The 18,030-nt window shown below is 45.8% G+C and overlaps 1 protein-coding gene across 1 annotated transcript in view; it reads right to left on the bottom strand.

Annotated features, from left to right (window-relative positions):
* Positions 1-272: 272 nt before the first annotated feature.
* Positions 273-18,030, bottom strand: part of LOC139747654 (uncharacterized) — a 36,487-nt gene continuing 18,729 nt past the window's right edge. Inside the window, exons 2-4 of the mRNA XM_071660220.1 lie at positions 3,811-3,925; positions 2,925-3,101; positions 273-2,334 (exon numbers count right to left, since the gene is read on the bottom strand). Coding sequence (XP_071516321.1) covers positions 2,017-2,334; positions 2,925-3,101; positions 3,811-3,925 — 610 coding nt within the window. The 3' untranslated portion in view covers positions 273-2,016. The remainder of the gene's footprint in view (positions 2,335-2,924; positions 3,102-3,810; positions 3,926-18,030) is intronic.

Raw genomic sequence — 18,030 nt, 5'->3', positions numbered from 1 at the left:
CATAGTTTCATAACAATGTTCCTTATCCATTCCACAGCAACTTTAAGGCCAGATAGACTCGTCCACTGTAGACTGATGGAGATCTATAAGGTAAGGGAGTGTGTCAATGGCAAGATTGAGTTCTTGGACATTGTATGACCCCCATCCTTATGTCCCTTTATATTTCTATTGATCTGCATATAAAAAGGCTGCTAACGAAGACTTGCCATTCGTTTCTTGTTACAGAATCTTTTTTATGTTTGATCGATAGGGAAATGAAGGAAAAGAACACGTATTTCTCTATGTTTTATTTCCTCAAATCGTCATCACAGTAAAAGGGTTAGTCTCCTGTCCCACACACGCTCACATCACCCTTCCTGTGCCTCACACATGCCATCCACACCCTTCCGTCCCCTCACACACGTCAGCATCACCCTCCCTCTCCCTCACACATTCTAGCCTCACCCTTTTTCCCGCCTCACATACATCAACATCACCCTTCCCTTGCCTCACCCTTCCCTCTGGCTTCCTCACTCGGGACAAATATACAGAACGATAACAAGCCGTATGAAAATACACAGAAATATACAAACTAAACCTAAATGATCAGAAGCCAAATGAATCACTTAAATAAACCACAATGAAAAAGATGTATGATCACATAAGCACGAGGAGAAGCCATGGGTGAGATACAGAATACCTGTATCATTCAAACGACATCAGATAAGATATCTGGGGTAGTGGAGCTACCTTCTAAGTCTAATGTAAAAAAAAAACACACTGGCATCAGTCAAGTAGATAATACATCAATCTACGTTAGATTAAATAGACATAACATGTGACAACAGTTTCCAGTAGATGGGTACACTGTCGATAAGGAGATTTACATACATATACATATAGATAATCAATCAATGGTGTGGTGTTCAGTAATAAACATTCACAGGTTATCTTACAGTATGGGATCCCTCACTAGTCAGATACAAAACCCCAGTTGAAGATCTGATTGAGGAAAGCTATATTACAGATGGTTTCCAATATGCTAAGGTGGAATTGGGAGGGTAATAGCTGCCATTAACTAGTCCTAATGAAGACAGTGTGTCTGTACTCATTACTGTTAGTTAAATCACTTATACAATTTGAAGTAAATCACGAAATGTGTGACTTACATTAAGACAATCACATCCGAATTCTCCAGCACAGTTACATGACATTCACCGGATGAATCAATTATTGAGTCCCGATGTCACTGATACATAAATACGAATAGACTTCAGTTAATAAATAATGATATAACAGTAAAGTAAGATTTGATAAGTGTACTTGAGAATTCTGACGCGAATCACAGAAAATACTCCATCCACACATTCCACATTGTTTTACACCACAGAACTCCCTTTTCAGGAGATTCTCTATTGGCCTAACCCTCGAGACAGCTATTCACACCCTTATGACCACAGTGGTACGGGACAGCTTTATCATCCAACGACACTATACAGAAAGAGCTGGTTTTGGTTATCTATTCCCATGGTGTATACGACTTTATGAATAGAAGGAAATCCAAACTGACTACTTCAGTAGCAACAATGAATAGTAATACTGCAGTATGGGTCTAGAATGAACCAGGACGACGTAAGATAGAGGCTGTATGTATTGCCTACATACTAAGTCGATAACTCACCCTTAATGTGAGCTTAGAAGATAAATAGAAATAGATTCTTAGTGTCATTCTTGTGTTATTGTCTCAGAAAATCTACAATACGGAGAAAGAAATGACTGATTTATTTCTGTAGCTTCCCTGTACAATAGTTGCATCTGCTCCCTGTGCCTTGCCTCCAGCCATCCTGTATCTCTTTCAAAAGGCCAGAAGCACAAAGAGGGAAGTTACAAAGTCACATCCACCTGTCCAAACTCAACCCACAGCTCATGTGAGTCCGGCTGATTGTACACTGTTAACGAAGGTTGGAGGACAAGAGCTTTTCGTGTTCAGTAGTTCCTGACGTTGCCAGGGGGTTCGTTGGTATACGTGTTTGTCCCTTAGTAGTTGAAGTGCTTGAAGTAATGTTGTTTATACTTGTTCATGTTGATTGGAGGTCGAGGTTTCCACACGTAGATATTGGAAGGTCGTCCGTTGTAAGGGAAGTACTTGTTGAATGTCACCCAGGGTTTCTTCGATGGCTTGGCGGTGGTAGATGGTGCCGCTGTGGTGGTAGTAGTGGTGGTTGGTGGTAGGGGTGTGGTGGTACTGGCAGGGGCTGGGTAGCGGGTGGTTGAAGAACTCCAGATATTGGTAGTGGGCTGGTTCCAGTGGTAGATCTGGGTGGGTTTCCCATTACTGTTGAAGTCGACGTCGACCTATAGATGAAGAGAGGAGACATGACGAAGGATTGTAAGATAGAAACAGATGACAAAAATCTATTGGAAAACTATATGAAATCATCAAAGGGATTTGACACATATCTTTCTAATTTCAGTAAACTATGAGATATCAATTTGTAAAGGTCGAAGGACTGATTAGACCAGTGATATCTTTTTTTTACATTAAACTTCGATATATTCATCTATAAAGTTCGACATACAAAAGTGGTTTATGTCATACAATTCACACATCATACACTATGAAAATTCACGGTGGTAACTTGGCCTTTTTAGGTAGCTATTGGTACCCACATTATTTTCAGGTGAATGGTGAACTTTCCCACATTACCCCTTACATACTACCCACTATATCACCCTTAACTACCAACCAGGTAATCCAATTTCCCTTACCAACCCTTATTGCAACCCCCTATTACCCATTCCCATGCTATGACATACCACCACTTTCTACCATTTCCAATTTTTTCTTCCCATATTTTCCTCCTCCTGTACCATCTCCATACACCCCATACCACACCTGTCTTTCGTTCTCACCCTCTCTCCATCACACTTCCCTCACACCTTACCTTCTTGAAGGGGAAGGACGTCGTCTGGGAGTGGCGATGGATGTTGTTGCTGATGTAGTAATAAGGGAGGGGAGGAAGCTTGATGTAATATATGGGAGAATCCTCCTGCCGTATCTTCTGACCGAGAGTGACGCTGGGAGCGGCACTGCCTCGATCCAGACCCAAATGATGCAACACCTGCGCGGCAAAGGGAGGGAGGGAACAGGTGCGTTAGTTCGTGGTTCAACATCTGCACATCGAGAGAGAGAGAGAGAGAGAGAGAGAGAGAGAGAGAGAGAGAGAGAGAGAGAGAGAGAGAGAGAGAGAGAGAGAGAGAGAGAGAGAGACAGACAGACAGACAGACAGACAGACAGACAGATAGAAGGACGGACAGACAGAAAACAGGTGTGTTGGTTCGTGGTTCAACACCTGCATAGCCAGAACGAATAAGAACAGATATGTTCACACTAGCTTCAAGCCGCTATTTAAATGGTGTCACACACATTTGTGTACACCTCCCTTCTCCTGAACCTGATGTATAGCTCATCAGAAACAGGTGTATATAACTACTGTAGTTCATGGCTACATTCACTGCTATACTACAAGATGTGTTTGATTATTCAGTATGTACAGGTGGTTGTTACGTCTACGCTGGGCATAGCAAAGAGGTGTATATCAATGCACGTTTGTGTATGTGCCTGAACGCATGTTTGTCTGCATGTATACATGGGTTGAAAAAGATATGTGTGTGTGTGTGTGTGTGTGTGTGTGTGTGTGTGTGTGTCTGTGTCTGTGTTTGTGAGCTTAACTATGGGAAGGAGCGAGAGTATTGGTGCACAGGAAGTGTTGAGTGTGAGAACTCTGATGTTCGGGTAATATATCCATCAGGCGGTACACAACCACTTACCTGTAGGGCGCCAGTGGCACCCAGGGGCGCCCCCTGCAGCCTCTGCTTCCTCGTCGCTGCAGTCGCGGCCACCGCCACCATCAGCGCTGCCAACACCACGCAGGCTACAGACAGTCTGTTGGGGGCGAGGGGAAGAAGTTGCTTTTAAGTCATACTGCCACTCACGTCGTCTTGCTTACCTCAAGTATGATAATGTCTGGACAGTTACGAGATCAAGGTTTTTACCTCGAGAACTGCCGTATGGTTGATGACACTCCCATGTCTCATATTCCTGTCCTGATGTTCACGTATTACGATAACAGTGTTCTGTTTTCCCCTCCCTGAGAGCCAGTCTGATATCCACACTTAGATTCCACCGCCTTTGGCTTGAGGTTTGAATCTACTGAGAAGTATTTTACGCAGTGCTTCATCTCAGGCTTTACGAAAAGTCCTAATTAATTATCATCAATAACTTAATGGATCACATGACTCGTATGATTTCTAATAATCCTTTAAAAGTCGTCTCGTTTCTATAGATGCAGTGGAAAGAAACGTCATAAATGACTTGACGTTACAAGCATTTTGTCACTTCACGTATCAAAAATAGCCTTCATAGGTATATATATATATATATATATATATATATATATATATATATATATATATATATATATATATATATATATATATATATATATATATATATATATATAGCCAAGATGCCTGATGCATGAGGGAGTCATGATATAGATCATATAGATTCTTAAGGTCTAGGATGTTAACCCAGAACATTTTCCCATAGTCTCTAGAATACGCGGACGAAGCGGAGAATCAAGCAGATGATTACACTTCAAGTCCCCACTAGAGGATGCTTCATTTACAAGACGCTCTTATCATGTACGGTATGTTTGGCTCTGAGGACTCGACCCACCACACACACGCACACACACCCACACCCACACACACACATACACACACGCTCAAACCACTTTCTCCTGAGGAAGGTAGTGAGCGGAGTAGGAGGGAGGCGTAGGCGTTGTGACCGCTGTGTTGAGTTCCCGGGCTCCGTTGCCTTCACTACGTCTCCGGTAAATAGCACAATAGCTGTGGGTACATGTGTGTGTGTGTGTGTGTGTGTGTGTGTGTGTGTGTGTGTGTGAATTAACCTGTCGTGTCCTGAGGAGCGAGATTAGATTCTGCAAGTCAGAAGGTTTAAGAAGATGTCGTGTCTGGGATCAAACTCTATCTACGTCTTTGCTATCACAGTAGGCGTGCACTTACGTACAGACAATCCAACTCACTGAGTGTCTTACGAGGTAGTCTCTCGTGTAAGATCAGACAGAAATGAGATCGTAAGACACGAACTTCATCTTAAAAAGTGACGTGTAAAACAAAAGAACAGAGACAACGGCGCTTGAACACGACTAAGGTTAAGGTAGCAAAAAGAGGCTTGACTGAGGCAGACTGAGTGACTGTAAACTACAGTTACGTGGAACTGTATAATTTTAGACAAGATAAACGATATAAAACGCTGACAAAACACTTGTAAACAGAAAACGTGTCTTGTGGCAGCGTGCCAGGAGACATGATCACTGGTTTAGGAGAAGGATAGCAAATAATGATAGCAATACATGGACCCAGATCTAAAGATGAGGGATGGCGAGCGGTGAGATGCTCAAGCGCCTCCAGCAGAAGGGGAGAACGAGTATCAGTAGCGGACGCATGAGCCCAGGAACCTCCAGCAGAAGGGGATAGTGAGTGTCGATAGCGGGAAGCTAAGGTCCCGGAGAAGTTGCTGGTCTGGTCCAGTGGTCTGGTACTGCTGCTGGTGGCCAGGGCCAAGCTGGAGAAACCCGGTTTCTAACGGTTATGTTCTACTAGCGTCTATTCCCATGAGTTTAGGACACAACAGGTGATGAAGGTGCAGTGGTGATACCTCACGGCAAGACGTGGTGTGACGTCAAGACACGATACGTGGGCCGAGAAGCAGGGAAGATATCAAGACCATAACATAGGGAACTCTGAGGCAAAAAGTGAGGTGGTGTTGATGAACTAAACATAGAAACTCGTGGGACATCGAGTGGTGTCAAGTCAAGGCACTGATGAGTCGGGTGATGTAAAGACACCTGGAATACAAGGCAGTATGAGACATCAGTGGTCCAGATGTCAGACAAGAGACCTCACGAGACGTTGAGTAGCGTGAAGTCAAAAGACCTACCTCATGAACCCACGGAACATGAAATGATGTCAACTCATAATGATAAATACTTGGGGCTCACGACTCAGTCAGTCTGAACTCAGCACACAAGTGATGTGACCTCGAAACCTTACGAAGAGTATGACTTCGAGACACTATAGTTGCTATGAGCATACGACCTAACACAGGACAGTGGCCCGCTCTCCATAAATTATGGAATGTGTTGCTCTATGTTCGATTATCCTGCTTCCTGATACACCTCACCCCACATAACTATTCCCGTTACTGGCTTCCTGTTTTTTTCCTACCACTTCTTTTCTTTTTTGGCGTCCCAGTTTATTGCTCCCGTTGCTGCTTTTCCGTTCGCTGCCGATTTTCTAAATTGTGTTGTTTCTATAAATTTCTCTCACGTAGGAATTGAATTCGAACCTGTATTTGAACTGTTATCATCTCCAGCTGTAACACACGATTCAAACTTACTCGTACCTAACACTGTGTTGAGGTGGAAATTATTGGTGGTGTTAAGGTGTAACTTGTTGGTGTATTAAGTGTTAACCATGTAGTGGTAAGGTGCAGAGTGTTAATGCCAAGGTGTGACACGAATGGATGGATAAAGATAAGAATGCAGATAAGAGTATCTAAGACAATGCAGGAATTAACATTGCTGGATTCTCTTTTTTTTTTTTTTATAGCCAGTAATTCCACTCGTTGTCGTCGCTGAGAACCTCCCAGTGGTGTTGGAGGAACAATAAGTCTGTGTCCACATAGCCCCTGGCTGGAGTTGCCCTGAGGGTTGATGAGATCGCCTGTCTTAACCTGGGAGTCTCACAGCCGAGCTAGGAACAGAGCCATGCTCAAACTCAGCTCCTGACGCATTAATTTTATCAATCCTGCAATTCATTTGTTGTGACTGAACCTTATAAATCATTTTCTTTACGGGAAGGTATTACTCCCAAACGCTAAATCTGTCGATTCTAAACAGAGAGAGAGAGAGAGAGAGAGAGAGAGAGAGAGAGAGAGAGAGAGAGAGAGAGAGAGAGAGAGAGAGAGAGGGGGTGTTTGATCCTCTTGTTACAAGCAGGTACTCGACTCATAACAGGACTTGGTTGTATATAATATTGGCTGGAGGACTCAGTAAACACTTCCTTGAGCTGGACAGAGACCGCAAGGGACCTTTCTACCGCCACCACCCTGGTGGGCCCTCACCCCTCCACCGCCGACCCCCCTCCTGCTGTGGGCGGTGCGGGAGGCGCCCTCCGGTGGTGGTGGTAGTGGTGGTGGTGGTGGTGGTCCTTCTTCTTGCTCCTGTGATAGCAAGTCCTATGTGGTCGGATTACAATGCACCGCCCGGTATTTAAGTAGGGTGAGGCGAGGGGAGGACTTATAGTTAGAACGGCCGAATTCATGACGGTGTGGCAGGAGTGAGTCTCTCTCTCTCTCTCTCTCTCTCTCTCTCTCTCTCTCTCTCTCTCTCTCTCTCTCTCTCTCTCTCTCTCTCTCTCTCTACCCCTGGGGAATCTAGCCAGGCGCTATCATGAGGGGCATTAAGGCAGGTCCCGGGGCTCAAGAATGGAAGTGTTATCTCGACAATTTCTTTTATTTTCTCTCTTTTTTTTTCTTCCTTACTCTGCACCTCAGCATTCAGGATCATTAAGGAAGAGGGTGAGTGTGCGTTGTTCCATGTTCTTCCTGGGGTACTGAACGCGACCAGCGCACCGCACCCTCAGCGAACGCCCTCTTCATGGTTCGAACTATGTTCAGACTCACTGCTTCTTTATCTCGTCTCATTCACGAGATATACTTTACCTGACGCACGTGCCTGCTGAGCCCGTGTACACGCATCGGATAAGGCGTCCTCAGCACGCCCCAGACACGGTTCGTGTGTCTGGTCATGAGACAAACGTGTTTACACTGTTCGGGTATTCGAACCCCGTCCGACAAAGCAGTTCCGCCTCGTTGCCTCGATCAGGATGAAGCCTTTTGGGCCCCAAGGGAGATAACCGATTATAGCCGGAACTTCCCCGAATGATTGGGTCAGGAAGGCCTGACAGGATCGCTCCATGTATGGGACGAGAGATAAACAGGTACGTAACATGTAGTTTATATACTGTGATGCGAGTGGATCCGTCAACATCGAATGAATCATGAAAACAGATTAGAACTAAGAAATTAGATAATGATAATGATGGTAATGGTATAACTTTCAGTGAAAATGGATTAGTAAATGCGGTTTATATGAGGCACAGGATGGAATACATGCCTCACACTTTTGACTGTCATAACACGATTATTTTGATGTGGATGTGAAAGATGATTTCTCAAAGATTCTACCGGGTTTACCAGTTAATATTCACGGAATCTCACAATGCCAGATGTTTACCCCATGTCTAAATTACCCCCAGTGCCACAAGGTACCTCCTACTGACGCCAGGTATGCACCCCTGTTGAAGGCCCACGTACCCCCTCCCTTCCTTCCACCCAAGTCACAAATATACCACAGAGAAATTAAAGAAAAGATCCCCGAAAGCATAACACATCGCCACAGTGACTGTACCACACATCTGTACCGGGGAAGATGACATGTAAATACACCGTAATATATGTCATTACGTTCTGTGTTATAACAGAGTGGCGATGTTCGTGACATCCACCATTTAACCAGAGTTCGTATCCTGCCTACACACACACACACACACTGCGTTACTCATTCTCCACACCCGTTCCTCATGATACTCATTTCCACCACCGCTGCCACAGCTATTAAGCTGCCACCACCGAAGATAATGACCATAACAGTGGAACGCCCGACCACTGCCAACAGCAGACTATCAACAGCTATAGCCAATAGCTACTGCCACCAGTCGTTGCCACCATTTGTAACACAGGACGAATCCACTTTTAACCATCAACCACACAGCCTCTTCTACCACTACAAGCATATCTACCACAACCACAACGCACGTCCACCACCACAAACATCACCACCACTATTTCCAACGCCATCGCCACATTTCCACTACTTCCGCCACATTTCCACCACCGCCTCCACATTTTGCCTTCCCACGACTGTTCCATTCACACCAACACCTCCATCAAAACACCACCACGGATGATGTGGTCAAAGTACGGCGTCCTGACCTCACGGCAGTGGGCGGTGACCCCTTCCCTGACCTTCAAGCACACCAGGTCATCAAGGAATGGTGGTGGATCGTATGCCTGAGGGAAATAGTGGGAGGAAATAGAAGGGGGAAACTTCCCTGAGATTCTCACCGTCGTGTGTTGAGGAACACTGTCTGGGGAAAACTCAAGGCGTTTTATGGCTGTGAAATATATATGTAATTTCCTTTTATGCCTGTTCGCCGTTTACCGTGCTAGCGAGGTAGCGCTAGAAACAGGCGAGGACATGGCCTCATTCGCTCACATCCACTCTCTTGCTGTCGTGTAAGAGAGAGAGAGAGAGAGAGAGAGAGAGAGAGAGAGAGAGAGAGAGAGAGAGAGTTATGTAACCTCAAGGACCCCCTCTTATCGTGAGTTCCCTGGAGCTTCGCGGTTGCGCTCCACGAGGGAGCAGGGTAAGACAGGCACCTTTTGCTGATGAGAGGGGCCGCCTCGACCAGTCTAGACAAAAGGCTTGGGTGGTCGTGGCGTATTAGAATATGTACGTGTGACTCGGGGGAGGCTTTCTACCTCCCCACTAACACTACCTACATCACCCCTTCAGGGGGCGGAGAGGCACCTTTCTCCTGACGGGGACAGTAATTTGGCTTACGGTGCCGTGTCTAGTGTGTACTTAGCAGTTGTGAAAACTAATACGGAAGGAGGGTCACCCACTGGGAAAATGACAGGGGACGGGACGGGTTTGTGGCGAGTGGTATGTCTGTCTGTGTGCCTGAGGAGGGTGCTGGGTCCCCTCTATGGCCCGGGTGCGGTACAGGAGAGTTTAAACACAGGTGTCTGGGTAATTCCAGTGTCTCTGATGAACAATGTGAGTATCGCTATAGATTCTGAAGGGTTGTGTAGCCTTCGGATGGACATTCAGATTATTTTATGATAGTCTTGGCTTACATAAGAAGATTCGTGGGCCTAGTGTGGTCTTCGTATGAACTTTAATGTCATTTGTCTTATGTCTGGAGTTGCTCTGGGGTGTAGGTATGGAGTTTTGGGGCTTCATTGTGGTTTTCGAGAGCTTTCAAGTCTTGGCAGAAATATCGGGTGGCAGTTACAGTCTTGAAAGTTGAATGGACGTAGCGGAGAATTCACAACGCCGTCAAGGTTTGAAAAAAAATGCGAATCTTTTGTTCAGGGAGGAAAACCCTGAAGAACTCGAGCATAAAGAAAAGGAAAATAACAGGAAAGAAAAATATATGAAAAAAATAAGAAAAGGAAACACGAATGATAAAAGAGGAAAAGTGTCATAACGAACGACTGTAAAACACTGGATGAAACAAGGCAAAAGGGTAGTTATACCATCAACAAACCAATCTTAGTATTTACCTCTCACCTTTCCTCACCCGTCGAACAATTAGAGGTCGTAAATCACAACCGCAGTCCAATTTTCACCCTACGCAAAACACAAAATAAATCTAAAATTCTTGTAAGTTAGACAAAGTGGTGATACCACTTTAACCCAACAGTAATGATTCGAACTTGTAAACCTTTGCGATTGAAGCGTTCAACACTATAGGTAGGCCATCCAGGCCTAAGTTCCACTTACCGTAGGCATTTCATGTCGCGAGGAACGTTAAAACGTATTCGAAAATGGAGGACTGTTAGAATCTGAAAGCTTAATGACATGATTGCAGAGGCTAATGCAATAAACGTGGAGTGACGTCGGCAGAGAGCAAAGTAAATGGGTAGTCATTAGAAGGGCCTTCGAGGCCTGGACGACGAAGGTGCCCCGTGGGTGGGTGGCATTATGACTCTGTGTACTCAGGTGTTCTCCCGGAGAGAGAGAGAGAGAGAGAGAGAGAGAGAGAGAGAGAGAGAGAGAGAGAGAGAGAGAGAGAGAGAGAGAGAGAGAGAAGGGGCAGCGGGGGGGAGAAGCAAAGAAAGAGAGGCAGGTATATATTCAATCAGGGCATCGTCAGGGACATCCTCCTGTCCTTTCGACAGAAGCCACCACCTCCTCCTCCTCCTCCCGTCCCGACGCCTCCTACAGGAGCGACAAGCCTTCTTGCCCGCCCGGACCATCATAGCATCACAATAAACAAAACCCTGAGTCAGTCAGGATCATTGGAAGGGAGGAGGTATATACGTATAGGGACGGAGGAGGGAGGGAGATGGTATGAGATGGTTCCCTTTGTGCACACGGCGCCAGCCAGGCTAACCCACTGGGGGGGGATCGCCGACCTGACTGACCCCCAGCACTGTGGGCCAGCAACGAGGTCATGGCCTGGGGCACGAGCTCTCTTCCCCGTCAGTATTCATAGTTTATTATTTCCTGATTACAGAGCGACTATGCCCGGCAGTTACTCTAGTGCAGGTGTTAGACTCCTTAGCAGCTGAAGTCTTGCGATTGGTATGTCTGTTACGCAAGAGCTTTTCTTTTGGGGTGGGGGGGCAGTTCGTCATTAAGAGCTATCTGTCTGCTAATTATCGCCATTAAGAGCTATCTATCTGCTAATTATCGCCATTAAGAGCTATCTCTCTGCTAATTATCGCCATTCAAAAGCTATCTCTCTGCTAATTATCGCCATCTAAAAGCTATCTCTCTGCTAATTATCTTTAGACTTGCAATTACAGTAGAATTATTCATTAGTAATTGCGATCCTCGTTCTTGAAACACTGCAAAGTTGAAAAGAGACTCGTTCTTTAAGAAAAAATGCTTCGCCTTTCCTCAGTTTACACGTGAATTTTCCCGACACGAGCCTGGTGGCTCCATGTGCGCCTAACTGTGCGAGAATTATGGCAAAAGAATCTGGTTGAGAGAACGGTGGCAGAGCGCCCAGGAGGCGAGAGTGAGAGAGAGGGAGTGAGAGACGCGCCTGGTCAGTGACCGCAGTACGATAATAATAATCACTCGCACGATATTCCTCCCCGGGGCACGGCGCCGGGTCAGTTTGCGTCTCACGCAAGTCGTCGCTTCTCTCAACCGCAAGGAGAGACATCAAGCAGATTTTTATGCTCCAGGTGGACGAGAAATATTCATATAATATAAGATCAGCCTGTAATCAGATTGCGATTCTCGTGGTGGAGTTTTGATGAGAGGCGATCTTTCATGGCGTCTCGCTTGGATGGAAACACACGAGACTGACAATAACATACAGTGGCGTACGATACTTTTGTCCCCCCTTCCTTTCTCGTACTCTCAGTTTCGCTTATAATACCTAATGGTTTTTTTTTTTCATTTGCAGGTGATGACTAGATGTAAATAAACTTATAGCGGTTGGAATTGTATATGTAGAGAGAGAAGTTATATGATCAAATAGTCTGATATTTGAGCAGATAATGGCGTTAGCGCCACTTCAACCAGAAATGATGGTTCTGTCATATGTTTTTTTCTTCTTTTTTTTGAGCAGCCATGTTGCAACCGAGCATTTGTGGCAGCCATGTTGAATATCATGACTTCAAGGTTGGGTCTGGTGATGTCTTATCATAGTAATTTTTTGTTTTACTATAACTTTTTGTCTCCTCAGATCATATATTTATTTATTCATGTACATATTTACCCCGGCAGCTCTTTTTTTTCATGTGAATATACCGGATATCTGGTCAGTAACTGGTGAGTGATTTATATATATATATATATTTCTTTTTCCTTTGCTTCTGTGCATTCAGTTATTCGATCGTAGATGACGTCATCATTTGATGATGTTGATGAAGCGACTCGATCAATTTTGTTTGTTTTACGTATTTGTTCACTTGTTGGGGATACCTGGAAAGGTTAGGTCAGGTCAAGCTATGATACTTTAAGGTCTCGTATGGTTATTTTTTTTTGTTATCGTTATTATACTATCATTATCATCATTATCATTTCTGCCTCATTGTGCGTGGTATGAATGCAGTGCATTTTGAGATGATGATGTCATAGAATGAACCAATCAGAGCATTACAATCAATGATGTAGTGTGTAACGTCATTGGACTTGACTAATTACATCACAACTGTCGATAGTGTCGTGTGTGACGTCATCTAAATCAACCAGTAAGATAGATGATATTGATGACGGCACCAAACTTGACCAATCCAATTCATCACCGTCGTCGATGATGCCGTATGTGACATCATTCTAGCCCGCCAATCAGAGCTTTTCTTCTCAGTTACATCATGCAAGGGAATCCAAACACAGCGTTCACCGGGGAAAATAGCCGTAAGGACTTGTTTCTCACCTCCGGCTAAACAACCAGTACGTGGCGGCCGGTGATTATTGGCTTAGCGTCCGGCGATAAAAGTGTACCTGTCCCGTAAACCACCTTAGAGCTGCCGGCCCCAGTGTGGAAGTGAGATGAGGAGACGAGAGAGAGAGAGAGAGAGAGAGAGAGAGAGAGAGAGAGAGAGAGAGAGAGAGAGAGAGAGAGAGTAAATAAGAAGGGAAATAAGAGGAGAGAGGAATGAATCAGAGAGAGAGAGAGAGAGAATAGAAATCTGCCCCACAGACAAAGACAGAAAATGGGGAAGAGCAAAAAGCGACACAACAATAAAAGGGCCAAAATATGAGGAAGAGCGAGAGGAGAAAGAGCGAGACAGACGAAGAACACACACAAAAAAGATGTAGATTAGAGTAACAATGGCGTGTAGCCATGTCACTCTTGTAGACTCCTCATCTCTAAGTGTTAGGTAGATCGTGACTTGTGTTCTATTCACCTGTCTTCTGCCGCAAGTTGCACCGCGAGTGGCGGGCACCCCCCACACCTGTAATCAGGAGAGACCATGATTCTGTGTGTGTGTGTGTGTGTGTGTGTGTGTGTGTGGGTGGGTGGGTGGGTGGGTGGGTGTACGAAAGAGCGCTGTGTGTACGTCGGTATATATGTGTGTAAGGGAAGGGTTTCTCACCCACTGTATGCCACGACGGAGTCGTCAATCTAAGCTTTGAGTTCTTGTATCATGTAACCAGGTTTCACAAGTCTCACCTATGCCTCTCGGACCTTCTCCCCGCCCCTCACTCTCCTCACTCTCCTCACTTGCACATCATGGAAGGCCCTCCTCCACAAGGTGTTGAGGGGGAGTACCATAACGGGACATGATCAACAGGAAAGATTTACGTCTTCTTCCACCGTATTCTCTCGTCATACCACATCAATGGGTATCATTGCGTATTGTACTGCAGCAGCGTGGTGTGGTGTTGTGACGCTGGGGGGGTGGGGGGTGTGTGACGGGGGGAAAAACAGGGCGTCACGCTTGGCCGTCTAGCATGTGACGGGAAGCCGCTACTTGTGTCTAAGGCATCTGTCTTCGTCGTGACGACCTCACCGCGTCACGCGGACCTGTCTCCCGTCACGCGGACCTAGTTTCGTCACGCAGAATCTTGTTCCGTCACGTGGACCTCTTCCCCCCGTCACAGTGACCTCCCTCTCCCCGTCACACGCACCTGTTTTATGTCTTTACATGTCTTTGCACTTTTCACCAAGTTAACTCCATCATCATCATCATCCATTCCATGTATCTACCCTTCCTTTATTTTCCTTTTCCATTATGTTTCTGGTTCTTTTCCTCTCTATCCTCATTTCCCTCCATCGTTTCCCGAAACTCCCTTTAGCCCATTCCGTCTCTACATCTCCTTCACTGTACACTCTAAACGGCCATCATCTTCAGCTGGAATCTCCACCATACAAGCCCAAGTCCTCACGATCAACCACACAACACCACACCACCACCAAGGGCCTCACCACCACACAGTTCCTGGACACTTAATCAACACCATACAATGGCCACACTTTCTGTTCTCTCGTAGTTTGCACCAATTCATTTGACCTTACCCATGGATATGTACGTCCGTGTACATACATATATGTCTATATGTGTCTGTATATATGTGTGTCTGTGTGTGTGTTGATCTGTATTTAAGCGCGTTATGATTAGCCTCATGTGAGTGCTTGCTTGTATCCATGTTCGGTTAACATCTGCATATCTCAGTGCATTTGCATGCATACTTCCTCGTGAGCGTATCGCTGGCTTTATTCTTAACCACCCATCACTTCGCTGTCGTGATGCTGGTCACATTCACGCAAGCAGAGGAGGTCGAGCCCGGGCACTTACCTGCAGGTCGTCCCGGCTGGCGGGGAAGAGGGGCGTGTGTAGGTGGGGGTCACTTACAAAGGTCAGGAGATCCCAGGTGAGGCCACCTTCACCTGGGCCTCCTGCGACACCTGCACCACGTCACGAAGATCAGTTTACAGTCATTTATTTCTTTTTTTCTTTTTTTTTTTTTGCTGTTGAGGAATGAACTCCATTTCCTCCTCTTTCCTTATTCATCATCCTCAATCTGTTCCTCTTTCTGTTCTCCTTCTTTCTCCTTCTCCTCTCTCTCTCTCTCTCTCGTCCTCCTCCTCCTTCTCACCCTTTCGTCTCTTCCTCCTCCTCCTCCTCTACCTCCTCCTACAACTACTACCCTTGTAACATTTCCTGGCCACTGAAAATGACTGATATCAGACGTGAGGGAAATTTTGACAGACGACTCCAAACCCCCAGGTAGGTAGAGCACAGAACCGAGCCCCCCCTCTCGACACGCACTGAGTAATCTGGCTCAAGATCCTCGTGTGTGATATGTATGTCAGGAAACAGCAGCAGCAGCAGCAGCAGCAGCAAGAACTCCTCCGGGGTTCAAATTCGAACGCATTTCGTCAGAGATCAAATTTGAATATTCCAGTTGACCTGTCTACAAGGGTTGATGTTGGATGGGAACACCAGCCCTGCAGAGCGAGCGTCCATTAGCTATTAGAGACGAGGAGAGATGTTCTTCTTCTCGTTGTCTTGCCAGACACGCTGGCCGGTGAGGAAGGTTTTAAAAGCCGTTAAGATTCATGTAGCTTCGGTGATACTGTTATCTGTATGCGGGATTCACCATGACCTCGTCTGCCCTGTCTCATGCTACTACTGACTGGCGAGGGAGGCAGGAGGATGTGTGTGTGTTTGTGTGTGTGTGTGTGTGTGTGTGTACCTGAGATACTCGGCAGTGTGTGGGATGTGGACTAATTTCATTAACACTAAGCTCTCAATTGTCTTATGTTCATAAATCTCAGCATGGTGTAGAGCCACACAAGGCCTTTGAGTTATCCCTTATCTCTCTCTCTCTCTCTCTCTCTCTCTCTCTCTCTCTCTCTCTCTCTCTCTCTCTCTCTCTCTCTCTCTCTCTAAAGTCGTTCTTTATGTCCTTCTTAGACCACAAGCTCATTAGATAATAATCGCATCCATGTATCATAATTTGCACTATCCTTTTTCCTACGATGCGTCAGTGTCGCTCTTCCACTGGCCACAGCTACCACCAGTAGTCGTCTGGGGCAGTCTAGCACTCACCGTTAACCCAAGCGCCGCGGATCCTCATGGGCAATGTAGCACCCACCACGCTAACCTTAACTTCCTGAGCAGTTCTAGCACACCCCGCTAACCCTACCGTCACCCGCTACTTATCGCCATTACGTGGAGTGATCGGTCGGCGCCCACGGTGACCAGACACATTCGCCCGAACATCGTGACGGGCCAGTGATAACAGGGGAAGACCGGTGATGACGCCAAAAGACCACGTAATGACGGAACTAGCCGTTAAAACACTTGAGTACGTGTGTGTGTGTGTGTCTGTGTCTACGGCTGTTAGGTTACCACGTAGGAGGCAAAGTGGAGGAACTGGGGCGGATGGGTGACAGGAAAGAAGCAAAGGAAGAAGGGGAAGGGGGACGAAAACATGTGGTGGAAGAGGAGCAAAGTGGGTCCAAGTTGACAGAACCGCTTGTTTCCGGTGGTTAGCGGCGAGCAGACGAAGGCGATGAAGGAGGGAGTGAAGGAGGAGGAGGAAGAAGAGGCGTCTGTCTCACCTAAACCTCGACCGTCGTCGTTCACAAGGAGGCAGTGGTGTGCAGACGAAGGCGATGAAGGAGGAGGTGGAGGAGGAGGAGGAGGAAGAGGCGTCTGTCTCACCTTAACCTCGACCGCCGCTCGTTCACAAGGAGCCAGTGGTGTGTTGGAGGGAGCCTTTACTCCTCGACCTGCGCGCGCGCGGGTAATTGTCAGGCGTGGGTCCTCCAGGTTGTACCGTTCTAGAACACATTCCATTCACAAGGACTCCCATACCTCCCGCGTGAGAGACATACATCCTATTGTATTAATACATCTGAAATATGATTGTATAAATATATCTGGGTTTTATTTTTCGTTTCTCCTTCACGTCAAAGATCCAGAGTAAATACCAGAGTTAATGGAGCATAATTTTTCTGAGTCACTGAATCTAATCTGTTTCTTCTGGTTGTCAACCTGTCATTTGTGTTGTGTCATTTGTCTGTCTGTCTCTCGTTGTTTTCCTCGTGTCATGCCATTTGAATTCCATCAAACCACTCACCTCTGGCACCTGCCTCGATGCAGATCAAAATGTAATTTTTTTTTTTGTAAAATTTTCTTATATATTGAGATAATGATCAGATTTTCAGGAACTGCTAAACCATGGTCTGATTCTGTGGTTAGCACAACCGTCTCCAGGAACCAATGAGGCATATTTTGTGATAACGTGTAGGAGAAGGTAAACTACGATAGCATCCCTTGTGATAACGTGTAGGAGAAGGAAAACTACGATAGCATCCTTTGTGATAACATGTAGGAGAAAGATAAACTACGATATATTGCTCAAAGATAAACTGGAGCGTTTTTTTTTGGGGGGAAAGGAAGGGGAAAAAAATCCGATGGTAAAATGATAGAAAACATCATCTGTCACTGGCAATCTTGGAGACGGGGAGGAATCCCTCGGTAATTTTGGGTTCAGGAGAAAATTCTTTCTGATGTTATCATCTCGATTGTCTGCGACACAGAGGAAACATCAGAACCTGCGTGATGATATGTTGATAAGAAGCAACAATGATGATGATTAGAATAAGAGGAAAACAGGATCATGATATCAAGCG

This window comes from Panulirus ornatus, chromosome 69 (assembly GCF_036320965.1).
Source record: "Panulirus ornatus isolate Po-2019 chromosome 69, ASM3632096v1, whole genome shotgun sequence".
NCBI lineage: Eukaryota > Metazoa > Arthropoda > Malacostraca > Decapoda > Palinuridae > Panulirus > Panulirus ornatus.
This window is presented reverse-complemented; position numbering and strand designations above follow the sequence as displayed.